This window comes from Vanellus vanellus (assembly GCF_965231255.1).
Source record: "Vanellus vanellus genome assembly, chromosome: 2".
NCBI lineage: Eukaryota > Metazoa > Chordata > Aves > Charadriiformes > Charadriidae > Vanellus > Vanellus vanellus.
This window is the reverse complement of record NC_138906.1, coordinates 126376688-126391136: the sequence shown is the minus strand read 5'-3', so window position 1 is coordinate 126391136 and position 14449 is coordinate 126376688. Positions and strand designations below refer to the sequence as shown.

The 14449-nt window shown below is 37.4% G+C and overlaps 1 protein-coding gene across 2 annotated transcripts in view; it reads left to right on the top strand.

Annotated features, from left to right (window-relative positions):
- Positions 1–2173, top strand: part of RB1CC1 (RB1 inducible coiled-coil 1) — a gene marked incomplete at its 5' end in the record, with an annotated part of 66365 nt that extends 64192 nt beyond the window's left edge. For both annotated transcript variants that reach the window (XM_082498876.1, XM_082498875.1), the window contains 2 exons: positions 703–773; positions 1133–2173. In XM_082498876.1, the coding sequence (XP_082355002.1) occupies positions 703–773; positions 1133–1210 (149 nt within the window). In that variant the 3' untranslated portion in view covers positions 1211–2173. The remainder of the gene's footprint in view (positions 1–702; positions 774–1132) is intronic.
- Between the last annotated feature and the right edge of the window lie 12276 nt (positions 2174–14449).

The following is a 14449-nucleotide window of genomic DNA, read 5'->3' as shown; positions in this document are numbered from 1 at the left end:
TAGAACAGAATCTCCTCTGTTGTCAATAGCAAGATCAATCTTGAAGGGCGAGATTAAAATTTCAAACTATGGTTCTTGAGTGACTCATGCTCTAGTCACCAGATCCAGTATCTCATAAATAGTCATGCTTAGGAAAGCATTGATTTTTAGTATTATGCAGAGCATATGTGAGCTGTTCCTTCCGTTTTGATGTTTTCTTCATGCTGTGATTAGTGATAGTTAGAAAAGAGCAAAGCAAGTAAAATGGGTATGATTTCTTGGGATACAAGATAAATGTGCATTTCCTTACTGTTACAGAAATGGATACAAGCTGAAAGTTGTTTTTTTTTATGCCCACTGTTGCTCTTTTGACCTGTCAGTTTATTACTGAGGTTTTTCATTTTTCTCCTTTCCAAACAGTATTGGGTACTCTCAGGCAGCTGCAACCAAAACTCACAGACCTGTAGGGCTTTAAAATTCTTATTTATGAGTAACTAATTTCCATCACTAATACAGAAAAATAATCAAATGTTTCAGTAAGGGCAATAAAAATAGCTGAGTACAGAAGACTTTCTATCCTTTGAAATATTTCAAGAAATTCTTTTTTGAAGAATTTCTGCTTTCAATTAAATAATTTTAGCAAATAATCTTTAACCCTGTTGAATGTAATATCCTGTTACCTGTAGCTGATTATCTAAAATAATAAATATATTGTCTCTTTAGCTTCAGGTGCGTCTAGGAGACCTTGGGTGCTAGGAAAAGTGATGGAAAAGGAATATTGCCAGGCAAAAAAGGTAAGGAAATCGTAATGGAAAATCATCTGATTAAATCTGATTCTTCTCCTCTATTCATTGTGTTTGTAACAATTGTTACACAGAGAGTACTTTTCACAAGTGAGATGAAAACAGTCCTAGATTCTGCCCTTCCTGCTCTTGTTTTTAATCAACGAATAGCAAGGGAAGGGGAACTAGAAAAAAGAGTAAGCAATCAGTGGCTTGGGTAGTTGTCCATACTGCCCAAAATTTGCCAGACTCCAAAGGGTCTCATGAATGCTAAAGGGTGGGAATCAGCTTCTGTTTAAAAATAAAAAAATCAGAATGATCCCACATTTCTAATGTAATTTGATTTTTTTTTTTTTTTTTTTTTTTTGTAGGCACAAAACAGATTCAAAGTTCCTTTGGGTACAAAATTCTACAGAGTGAAAGCAGTACCGTGGAACAAGAAAGTATAACACAAAAAAATTTTAGTTCATTCTGTCTCCATTCTTTTTTGACTTGTCCTTCAGTGCTCGTTCATCGCTCCAAATACCATACCAGGCCATCTTTTTATACTGAGGTCATGTGGCAAGATCCGTCATTGATGTACTGCTTTTACTTTTTAACAGGTCACATTTTAGAAACAAGAATTTCATCAAAAACTCTGGCCCTAACTGTTCCAATTTTTTTACCCAGCTAACTTTAGGAGTGTGGACCAAATGAGTTCATTTTCTCAAAGGGCAACCACATGAAACATGGTTTGCTAGCCATGTTAATTGCCTGCTAAATATACATTAGCTTGTATTTAGATGTTAAATGTTAGTTACCATTATTACCAGCATACGTCCTTTTGTGAAATCATTATCAAAGTACTTGCACTCTTTAACAGATTCTTTATATGTGTAAAATTCATCAACTATTTAAGGAGGAGTGTTCATTGCATGCAGATAATCATATAATTTTTCTTCAACATGAGTTTGCCTCAGTAGATGAATAAAAATAACTACTGCAACTTGTTTCATTACATGAAAATGCTCTTTAATGTTAAAAAAACCCTTGTAATTTGATAGACTGATTTTGAAAATCAGTCACAGTTAGATCTGCAATCTTCAAAAGCACTTTCGATGGATTGATCACACAGATTCTGAAGGGAAGACGTCTGTGCTGTTTGTTCAAAGTGAAGCACTTGTTCTTTCCAACAAAACAGAAATCTTGTATTAATCTATTTAGAAAAATCATATTGATGAAATTGTATTTCATGGTTGAGTTTCAGGAAAAAACTCATTGTACATTAACCATACAAGAGTCATTTAAGTAACAAATTATTGTAATTGTAAAAGACATGTAGAATTTTAAAACAATAAAGATTTGAAACTGTATGTGTTTGAAGTATTTGTGTGCCTTTTAAATACTATCTATAATATTTATTTCATGTTAATCTGTTGCAACTTCTCTCTGATTCCTCCAGCAGTTTCATTACATAGAAATACCTAAATTTTTTACAAGAGGCATTAATATTCAACAACATTCAGGAATTAAAGAATTACCTTGGAACAATAAAAAATAATTTAGGTAGAAATTAATTTTGTCAGCATATTAAATGGATATGTGACATTTTTCAAAGTAGTTATACTGGCTACACTTTACAAACGTAGTCTCGTTTATTTTATTTTTTTAATAACATTTTAAAAAGATGTACTATAAAGTGTAGCCAAAGGAAAGGCAGATTCTGGGTTCAACTATTAGCTTATGTCTAGGACTTAATCCATAGAGTTAATCAACTGTGATTTACCTTCGGAAGGTGTGAAGAGGAGGAGGAAAAGGGGTAAAGAAATGATCACATGAAAGTGTCAGTGCTTCTGCCCATATGTTGCAAATTGTATTCCTCCAGACTAACCAGTCCACTTGAATACCTAGAAACTTCTGTATATGCTTTATTTAAAACTTTGTTCCATAACAATTTTGAGTTCAGATTTTTATGAAATGCATGGGCTTGTAATTGTATAACACCTTTGACGAAATAAATCTAAGAATGTCATTTTGTCAAGTTGCTTTCTTACCTGATTGTTAAATTTGCTAGTTGATGTACTGACTTTTTTAAAATTACTTATCAAAAAAATGTACCTTGTACTTCATTATTACCATAATTAAGTACTGCCTGGTGTCAAATATGTAAATAACATAGATCTATAGAACAGATTTAAAGCAAAAAAAAAAAGCAACGATGCAATTTTTTTTTTTATCACTGAATTGTTGACTTTCAACTAAATGGGAATTCAGTTCTGTCTGTGATTTGGTGTAGTCTTGTTCCTTTAGTCAACTGAATGACAGGTGGTTTAAGAAGGTGCCTGTGTAGCACAGTTCATTCCTTCCAATATGCCAACTGTTTAGAAGCCTTGATATCTTTTACCCCACTGACAAAACTTTCCCAGCCTCAGATAATCTCCCTACTGCTGTGAATATTGTCCTTCAGGGACTAATTATCTTCCAGAAGCCACTAGGCTTAGCTAGGAGGCAGAGTCCTTCCATTTCTGGGAGGCCAGTTACGCTTTCAGTAGCAGCAATGGATCTGTGTGGCGACGTGCCATCCAGCATTACAATGTAAGACACAAATCTTTTATTGCATAATCTGCTTCAAAGATAAGTCAAAGGTCCCCCAGAATTTTGTCCATGGAGGAAAGTTTTGACAAAAATTGGTTTGTCAGATTCTTCCAAGTTGGTTGAAACTGCAGATTTGATGATGGCCCTACAGAACCATAAATCTATAAGCACCACTCTTTTTTGGGCATACAAAAATTAAACTTTTTCTGGTAACTCTAATCTCAATAAGCACTAAGGCCTGTCTGTCTTGCTGCTCTGTGTGGAAGTTTGTTGCAGGCTCTGGGATGGTGTCCTGAGCGCAGAAGCAAGGCGAGTACACTACTCCATGCTGAGAATTAAAAAAAAAAAAGTCAGAAATTCTTTCATCTGTGTCTGTAAAACAATCTGGGTTTTGTAGTCTGTTTGTTGCCCATATGAAAAAATATGTAAGCTTATGTGGACAGTAGCAGTGATTATTTATGATGCTATGAAAGTTGGCTTGATTTCTAGCTTAAGACAGGCAAAGACGTGTCTGACACTTACATAAATCAGAAACACATGAGCAATATAGGAAAGTGAACTTGTGAAGCACCTAAATAAATTGATTAAAATGAAGTACTGTAATGCAAACTATGAGGGAATAAAAAGTCCTTCCCTGTTGATATCTGCCACTTAAAAGAATACCAGGATGTGTCTGTTATTGTTACATGACATTGTATTTTTAAAACATAAATAACCAGCAATGGCTTTGGGTTTTAGGAATATTTGTCATGTGTTTCATTTTATAATCTTTATGTATATTCAAAATGGAAATTCTGTCAAACAAACTCCTAACATATTCAGTAATGATTCTGAACAGTCATTGAAAAAATGTAGTTTACATATTTTTTGTATGTCACAGCCTTACTAGTTCTTGAAACTATGCTTGTTATGCACCACCTATGTGTTTAATCTTGCTCCATAATAAAACTTTGTATACAGCTATATAATTTGGATGAGGAGCATGTTCAGAGGGGACGGGAGGAAGTTGGAGGATAGATCCGATGATCTGAGATATCTCTAATTCTTTTATGCAGCTGCACGTTGGAAACAATGATTAGGAAAAAAGTCTTGTGTGCTACTGCTGTTATCTGTTTATTCCATCAGTCTGGCTTTACACAAAGACAACTGTATTTTTGCAGTGCAAAAAGGAACATGAATGGCAGAGAAAGCTGATTGAAAGCAAATGTTATCCTGCAGACTTAACACAGAAAGGATGCAATAACTTAAAAGGGAGGGTTTTTTTTTCCAATGTTCTCGGAAGGCTGTATCTGAATACTCTGAGAAGCTCATGGCTTTTTGCACTGCTCTGCAGTAGGTCTCAAGTCAGGAGCTTGTGCTGTTTAGAATTCAGCTGTGGTTCATTTGTATCTTAAGGTGGCCTGTGAGTAGGACCAGTTTACACTTAAGTATACGTTTTTCCCTAAATATAGTTGTAATTACATATGTTGCACAGCAGGACTGGAAAGTCTGTCCTCTGCCCTACAAAATTATTCTGTGCCTTTTTGCAGCACAGGTTTTCTCCATGACCTAATAGTGCATTCTTTCTTGTTTTGTGGAGTTTTAGCTAGAAGCTCAATTGGCTGTAAACAGTTACAGCAAAAAAAAATTTAATAGTACTTTGTAATGCTTATTCATTCCTCTAAATTTTTCATTAATAAATTGTAATGCAGGGAATTATTTCTCTGTGCCAAACTGATAATTTTAGAAGTGTAGCATTTACCATACAAGAACCTTGTTGCCTTTTCAAGCTAATTTGGCTATTAAACTTCATTGAGCTATCTCAGAGTTGCATTTTAAGGTCGCTGATGTCTTTAGATCACTTTACAAGCCATTCTGCAGTCCTAAAGCAGTAATGATAAATGATAAACAGTTACTTCCTTTAACACTCACTGTATTAACAGCATCCACATATAGTACTGAGCAGCACAGGAAAATGTGGTGCCCACACTCCAAACACTGGCTGAGAATTTTCAGTGTTGTCACGCTCAAGCAGTGTCAAACTCGCAGAACAGTTGAGGTTGGAAGGGACCTCCCAAGGTCATCTTGTCCAACCCTCTGCTCAGGCTGAATTGCTGTGACTTTTTCACTAAAGGTCTTGAGTTTACAACTAATTTGGCAAACGTTCAGTTCAGTCCTTTGTTTTGAAGCCTAGGTTGAAACTTGAGTAATTTTAAAGGTTTTCCCCTCAAAAAAATTCTTTGTCTTAGATGAATGCTAGCTTTTAACATGCTTTTACTGTAAAATGTGTTGGTTTTTTTTTTATATATATTAAATGCAAGAAATGTGACAGCTGCCAGATTATTATTTCTATGGCTACTCCCAGCAAACGCACCAAATTTTTTGCTTTTAAAAAGGCTGTAGGCTGGAAATAACCTTTCTTGGTGTATACTAAGCTTTCTTGAATTGGACTGAAATAATTTTTTAGAGATTGTACCTTTAAGAGTATTTGATCAACAAAACAGCTAAGCAGTAAAATTCCTTCTTTTAATTTTAGACCTTGTAATGCTTACCGTATTTACAATCCTTCTGTTTTTAGCTCTTATAAGTGGCCTTTTGTAAGCACAAATAATTTGCCAGAGATATGATGTGTGCAGTTAAATGTGCTTCTGTTGACCTTCCAACAACACACTGTAGAGTTTGCAAAAAAATTCCAAATTAACAGTAAAGTACATATGTAGTGTTGTGTTTGATTTGTGGCTGGTCCAGAATACCAGATCTTTTGAAACCATCTTATGAAACCACGTTATGCATGTGTACTGTAATGGCATGTGCTTCAGTTTTTGCAATGATTAAGTTTTTAAGCACTGAAAAATTAGGAAATGTCAGCTTATGACTGCTTGTCAAACTTTGCTTTCATATGCATGAGGGTGCAGTTTTCAGTTAGCTAATTAGGTGCTCTTTTCCTGCTTTTTTGTCTCTTCCGCATCTGTTCTCACAGTTATCCATTGAAACCTTGCCTTGAACATATGATTGCATTCTTGTTCTTTTCATGGTGACGATTTCCAAGCAGAATTCTTGCTATGTGCCTCTTAAGTAAGACATGAGAGTCTCCAGATTATCCACCTTTTTTTTTTTTTTTTTTTTGGTACCTGAAAACCAGGGTGACCAATTTGAGGTACCTGGACCGCTGTTTCAGCACGTGGCAGTTTATGTCACAATTTGTGCCCTCTCCATTATGTGAGAAACTGCTATTCCAAAGTAAAACAGTGTGTGCAAAGGCACATAGCACCAGAAGTAAAAGTCGCATCCTGGCATCTGTGCCCTGCTTGGCACTTCTGGCACTCCTCTTGGGTACCTCTGGAAGCTGTGTGTTGGTAGTCTGTGTGGGTCAGGTCTTACTCTGTAATCCCGTTCCCTGTATAATACACAAGGCACACAGTTGTACTGTGCTGTATATCAAATCACAGACCCCTTTTAGAATTTATCTTTGAGTAAGACCTAATAAACACAATTAAAAAAAAAGAATTTTTACAATGGTTGATTTAAAAAGCTGTAGTTAATTTTCAGCTGGGTTTTGTAGGTTTCAATTTCTATCCATAGGGATCTTGTGCATTTTTTTGGCTTTGTATTAGACTTCCATAATGTGTGTGTTTGGGAAAAAGGAAGGAAAAATCAGTCTCAGTGCTGCTTCATCTGCCAAATTACTTCTTTCTTTCCTAATCTGCAAGTGTAATCTTGAACTTCCGATCTTTCTGTGCTAAGGAACTGTGATATAGTTCCTTAGCAATCATCTTGAGAAATTGTGTTAAACTTCTGACTCGATACAGCACAGGAAACTTAGGATGAGCCATGATTCTTATATAGTGCCTTTTGACTGTCTATGATAATCTTTTTTTCTGTCTTTTTAGTCTCGCTTTACTCTTTCCAGCTCTTCAGTGAGTTCGGAAAGAGGAGCTTACTGTTGACAAATCAAGTCCGTTTCTATACCCATGTATGGTTGAATGAAGCAAATGCATTTCTCTCATTGTGTAGATGAATCATATTTTCCTTTGCACGTACATAGTTTAACCTATCCACTGGTGACAAAAAATCGTGGATAAGCTTTAATGCCCTGTTGTACTTTTAAGCATAATGTAATCTAAATAAGAAGGAAATCTAAAGATGAGGTGGTTCAATCTTTGACCAGTAGATGTTCTTGGAAACCAGATTTAAAAGATGAGATGAGAAAAATGACAAATCTGCGATGTTGTGCTAATGGCTACGTTTCTCTTTTGCTGAACTTTACATGTTGATCAGTGTGAGAAGAGTATTCTTAAGAGTTTGCAGTTACCATCTTCACCGGTACTGAGAAACGAATTGGAAACGTGTAAAATGAAAATGAATTTTTACAGCCTAAAGAGCAGAGATCCTTGGGTGAGAGCTCTCACCCACGTGTGCTGAGTACAGGAACGCTGCTTAATGGCCAGTGGGGAGAAACCTATGCCAGTACAAAAAAGGAAAAATGGGAAAGAAACAGCAATCCTTTTACTTTCTACTTGTCACGGATTTTACACCGTCTTCCATAAATGCTCTTCCCCTGCTCTTCGTGTTTTTAGTTGCTCCATATTTGTTGTATTTAACTTGTTCATTATTTCCCTGGATTGGTGGGATTTTTATTTTTTCAATGGGGGATTTCTGCAGAAGCTAAATCCCTTTGCTACGGGCTGGATGCTCTTCTCCTTTATGGCCGTACCTTCTCATCTTCAGTAAATACGGTGTCAGACTCCCTGCATGCGCTGTTTATCCTTGTGATCCTCTTGCTGAATTTACAGGTAGGAAATTAACGGCGGCACCACTTTGCCGTAGACTGAGCGCGTTGGCTTCGGGCTGGGTTGTAACGGCTGTGATGGAAAGCCCCAGCGTAATGGTCTCAGCTCTCCGGCTGCTCCGCTCTCTGGTTTTATAGTGTTTTAGCTTTCTTCGTCAATGGCACCTTGTGCGCATTCCAGGGGAGCGACGCACCAGCTGTTTATGGCCAGTTCTGCTGCCTGGGTGATGTGTTTGATGTGTTCTCACAGCAGGTTATTAGTCAGACGTTGAGGTTGCCTGCTTCATACTGTAATCATTATCCCATCGCTTGCGTTAGCGTTGTGGTGAATTAAATATTTGTTTCTAACAGAACGCTCCTTCCCATATGATGCTTTAACACTCTGACCCACTTGCAAAATCCCGCTTTGTGGGTTCTGGAGTGAGTTAGTTTCCATATTACAAGTCTTATTCCCTGTTCCTATAACCTCTCAGTGAAGGTGATGCAGGCGGTTTAGAGGAGTGAAGGAGGGAGTGGATGTTTGAATAAGTGCTGAGGAGCAGTAGACCATGCGGAGACCAGAGCTCTGACTCTGCTGTTGGCCTGTGACCGTATTCATGATGCAGGATCAACAGGGGCAGGTTCTTTAGGATGATTTGCCCCCTGCCTTTGCTTGCATCAAGTCAGGCTGCTGCTGCAGCTGCGTTAACCCCTGGATGTAGGTGTGAGGAAGAGGAGGGCAGTGGGGGATTGAAGGAGCCCTGCTAGAAGCTTCCTGTGATTCCTCTTGACGTAAATCCCAGGAATCAGTACTCAGATGGTCCAGACCATTTTAGTACAGGTTTTAGCTCCTTGGCCAGCAGAACAAAAAGCCATTTCTGAAATTGTTCTTCAAGTTTAACATTTCAGCTGAGTGCTAAGGGTGTCTCTGTAGGATCAGTGGTGAAGCAGTTCTGTGCATGTTGTTCTCAAAGAAACTAAACCCAGGATACTGTTTGGAACTTACCTCCTTTTCTGCGAAGTGTGATGCCGAAAGAGGTAGTCATTTGCAGCCCCCCCCCCCCAGAAATAAAGTCCATTGCCCTGCCAGCAATAACTCTTCCCAATCACAAATATTCAAACCACTTGCAGTTGTGGCATTTATATATATTTAATGCACTTCCAGAAAGTACAACTTCCATATTTTTAGCTTCTTACAATAGATGAATAGTTTCTACAGGACGTTGTCTGTCACTGTTGCATAACCTTCTTTGGGTTCTTTCTGAGAGAATATTTTTGTTAAGTCTATGAACACAGTTATTAGATAAATGACAGAGCACTAGTAACACTTCCATTTCTGCATGCTTAGTTATTCCTTTTTAAACAAGCATATGATTATAACATGGAAGTTGAAGTAGTTGACTTAGTTATTTTCATTTTAAATCCATTCTAGATGTGAAAAAAAAAAAAAGTGATGAAATTCCAATGCAGGGGAGGACTATTATTAAATTTTTGAAGGCATAAAATGGATCTTGATAAGTTACTATTTCAAGTGTGTGCCCGGAATCCAAGAGTCTTTTTATAACACAAAATCTGTGGGTTACTTCAATGAAAAGGGGGGAAAAAAAGCAACCTTATTATTCTCATACTTTTTTTTTTTTACATAGGTAATGTTTAAATCTATTTTTAAAGATACAGAATTAGATACTTTCTTATTTTAAAACCAGAGTTAAAAAAATAAGGTTCTCTTTTATCTACTATATGAACTATATCTAGTTATGTATGCAGGGTAGTTAAACAATTATTTTGTGGTTTTAAGATACTTTTTGTGCGTGTTTATTTGACGAATAATAAAAGTAGACAATAAATATGGTAACAGCTACAATGGAATTATTTGCTTTCTTCCCTCTGTGTTTCACCCTTTAGAAAAGTGTTGTGACTAGGGCAGTATACCTGAGCTGTTGGTGCCCTGCTCCTAATGTATGTTTCTATATAGGTTATGTAGCATGAAAACAGCATTTTCATTAGACCAGCTTCCTCTAGGCCTACTTTTAAAAGTTGCATCTGTTCAAGACAGGCATCAAAAAAGAATAATTTCCTGCGAGGTATTAGTTTGAGTAGCCTATTTCTCCTCTCTTTGACTAAGCTCTAGTTTTGATTTGTGAGTGAACATATCTCCTGTAAAAAAAAAAAAAAAAAAAAAAATATCTATAAGGGAAGCATGGGTCTGACCATACAGACTACATTTGTGCTTTCGAAGAAGCAAAACCTACAAATTTTAGACAAATAATGGAGTTTTAGAACAAGTCACGAAAGAAGAACTACACCTAATGGATAAATTAATTTGCTGACTATTGGACTAGAAAATACTTCCTTAAGGATAAATAACAATATTTTACTATATGGTAGTCCCACTTATTCTTAGTAATAGCAGCTGCTAATAATTCCACTCATTTCTCTGTAAAATGTTTTGGTAGATAGAAATAAGGATGTCAGTTGAGTTGCTTCTCCAGGTCCATGTTTCATGCAGAGTAAGCCTTACAACCTGCAGCTGCTCAGCATCTTATTCCTTTCCTCCCATTTGTGATGTCTTCCACTTTCTACATGGTATGTTTAGCCCTTGTGCTTTTCCTTGTCTCCTGATTTCTCGTCTCCTGATTTCTCATCTCCATTATGTGATACTATGGGAGAATATTATAGATTTTTTTTCTTTGAGAAGATTGCATCATTTTCTACCCCAAAGTCCTGAACTGCAAAAGAAGAGGAGTGGAGCAGTGCCATGCCGGGCAGATAAAGCCCAACTGTTGATAGTTCGTTTCTGACCTGATGACTTCACACTTTGAGTGCTTCTTAGATGGCAACTTTAAGGAGGGAATGGCTGCTTCCTTTTCAGGAAGATATTAAAACTATGAAGAAGCAAGAAACATTTTGTTGTCTTCAGGGTAGAAGAGAAAATTGATTATTCATGGTATTAGTTGCTTGGAAAAGCTTCAGTACTTGTAAGAAATAACAGAGGGGAAATGATGTTATTCAGGGTTGAAGTGGAAATTCGCAATGTGATGTAGATTCTAGAATAATCCTGAAAGGTCATAGATTAGATATTCTTGTAACAGAAATAGCTGTCGGCTTTGAAGGGGGGAGGAAATTTTGATTTATTTTGACGCAGCCGAAAGGATGACTGGGGGAAGATCACTGGGTTCAGGCTGCTGGGAAGAGCAGGCCCAGCAGTGGCTGTGGCCCCAGGGAAAGCCAGTGGGGCTTGGGGGGCCCAGTGACATCTGCAGAGCGGTGCCTGATGATGTGCATTTCCACACCGGTGAAAGGATTACGTGTGGGTGATGCCAGCCACGTACGCAGCCGTAGCGTGGCTCAGTGCAACCTGTGCTGAAGGTCATGGATGCTTTCTGAAGGTTCCTGTGTGCTTCATCAAATACTCCTATGGATCCTGGGTTTTCCAGTTTTGCTGGTTTTCTAGCATGGGAAAAGGTTCCCAAAATCGTCGCTGTTGATGCGAATATATGAAGTAGTCAATGAAAGACATCCGATCCTGCATGGGGCTGTATTTCCAGAGCAGAATGACAATCCCTCGTGTGTTACATAAAAGAATACATGGAAGCCTCGGACCAGGCCAGAGATCTGCGAAGTCCTTTTCATACTGCTTTGACTAGAGGTACTGGAGAAATGCTCAAGGCTCTGGTGTATATGCTAAAAATAAAGGCCAAGACAAGCAAGACACCCCAAGATGGCGGCTTAGGGAAGATCAAAGTTATTCTGACTGTTCTGCGTTACATGGGAGGAAAAAACAGGTACTTGCCTTACTTATGTTTTTACCCTTAATTTCTTATACCATTATCCTTGTTGAGGCTTCGCTGTGATGTTACATAGTATAAAGAAACATCTCGGGGGCTTCAGATGAAGGAAACCTGATAGTCTAATGTTTGTCATGAGCCACAGTTTGAGCGTGAGAGGCAGAGCTTTGCAGAAAAGGTCAGGCTTAGATATGTGATTCCATGTGTTTATTTTCCTCATCCTAAAGCACTGGGCAGGGGGGTATGGAAGGGAGATGATGCCCAAAGCTATCAAAGATCTCGGATCTATACTTTCAAGGTATTTTGCCACTTTCTGATTTGTTTAATAGAAAACTCAGAATAACTGTGTTAGATGCCTACCTATCTGCAGTTCCTGTAACACTGAAGTGTCCAAACAGACAATGGTTAAAAATAAAAATAAAACATTTTAAAAAATCTGTGGTTATTTAGGATGCCAACAGCTGACACTGCAGCGGTAGCATGATGTGTGCAGGGAGAAAGGTGGTTCTTTCTGATAACAGTATTTATGAATAAGATAATCTCGTCAGAAAATGAAGATATCTTCAGAGACGGGTAAATAGAAGATTAAGGGACTTCAAGACGTACACAAGAAAGTGAATTTAAAATGCCAGACCTTCCATCCTGCTGGAGGAAAACATCTCTCTTGCTTTGAGGCCCGTGATGCCAAGTGAAATTAATGTAATGCCTCCTGATTGCAGAGCAGTTCTATTGTAAAGGAAGATCCGCAAGTCCAGGCAACAGCAAAACATCACTTAGAATTTAGTGGACTGGTCCTAACCATTCAGAGTTTGGAATTCTTTTTGCTGATTTTTAGGAGGTGTACTTTTATTTTTTTTTTTTTTCCTTTTTTCTTTATGCCTGTGGTAGGAATTTGTAACTTTACACAACTGAGTTTCTTGACTAGCAGGAGAAAGGGGTAGAGATCTTTCTGCTGGAGAAAGCAATAGCAAATAGATGGGTATCCATCAGGAAAGTGGATATTTTTTTGGTACTTTCAATTCCTGAGTGTCACGGTCACAACAGTGGGAAATTCCCATGGAGTTATGAAACTAATAAAAAAACCTGCTGTTGCTTTGAAATTTTATTTTTTTTTTTCAAATTTGGAAAGAGTCATCTGTGACAGGAAATATGAGCCAAAAGACAACTGATGAATTGGCCTTTGATTTTTTTTTTATTATTCATGAGAAGCCTTATCTTTAGTAAGAATGGTTTCTATTAGCATCTTTCTGAGATGAACCTTTGACTCTTCTAGTATCTTCAATGCCGTGGACAAAGTAGTCCATTAACTGATATGGAGTGTTCTGCAGGAATTCAAGCAGTCCTAGATATTAAACACACCATGGGAGATGTTGCAGGATCATGCAGTGGCCAGCTTCATCAGAAAAATGCTTTTGGAGCCTTTCTCCAAAATCTTTAAAATAATAAAAGGAGTCAACAACTGTCTACAAAGAAATACGTGTGCCAAAGTAAAAATACACTTCACGAGAAAGGATGCCATCTGTGATTTTACTAAAGATATATAGATTTAATGGTATTTTTTTTAATCATGCATAAACTAAAGCTCTCAATATCTGTTCTATCTAGTTTAATGTTTGTTTTTTCAACCATTAAAAAAAAACTAATCTCACTTAAAATACTTTTTCACAGATTTATGCCAAATGTGTCCTTAAAAATGGTTCTGCACTTCTGATACTTGAGGAAAGTACAGGTATTGAAAAGAGGAGAGGGGGAAGGAAAGCGGGGGGAGGGGCAGTAAAATAAAAAAGCCAATGCTAATTTATCTTGGGAAAACGAAAATAGTCATGTTAAAAATCTCTTGGCATTGTGCTGTGAGACTAAGCAAATCTACATTCATTATAATGAGCTTAAACATCTGGGTAACTATTTTGGGAGTTGGCCCTTTAGAGTGGTCTTCCACTGCAAGCTAATTAGATGAAGTGCCTTAAAAAATGAAAACATCCATTGAGCTGTGAACTGTAGCTAGCAAGTACATTCTTAGAGTAATTTCCACGGTGAGAAAGTGTCTCAATTATGGATAAATATGAATTTCTTTCAAATAATTCAACAGAGGTCCTTAGATTAAAAAAGTAAATAATTGGGTTTTGTTTAGAATGATCTATCTCTACAGTGCTGAGGAAAGGCTTTCCCATAACTGCGTATTCAGCCAGCATGAGCAGCTCTTCTGTCTGCCAGAAGAGCTGGGGGTGACTTCGTTTGCTGTTCTACTGAGTGTTTTCATACGGTTTGGGGTTTTGTTTTGGTTTTGTTTAGTTTTGTTTTTGTTCTTTTTTCTTAATTTTATAGTATTTAAGTCAGAAAGCTGATTAGATAACTTAATTTGACCTTAGTTTGGCACACTATAGGCCATTATATTTTTTTTTTTTTTTTCCATTAGGACTGAATTGAACACAACCTCTGTTGCCTTTTTTCCCCATCCCTGGAGGTGTTCAAGGCCAGGCTGGATGTGGCCTTGGGCAACCTGGTCTAGCGATAGGTGTCCCTGCCTATGGCAGGGGATTTGGAACTCGATGATCTTCAAGGTCCCTTCCAACTTAAAC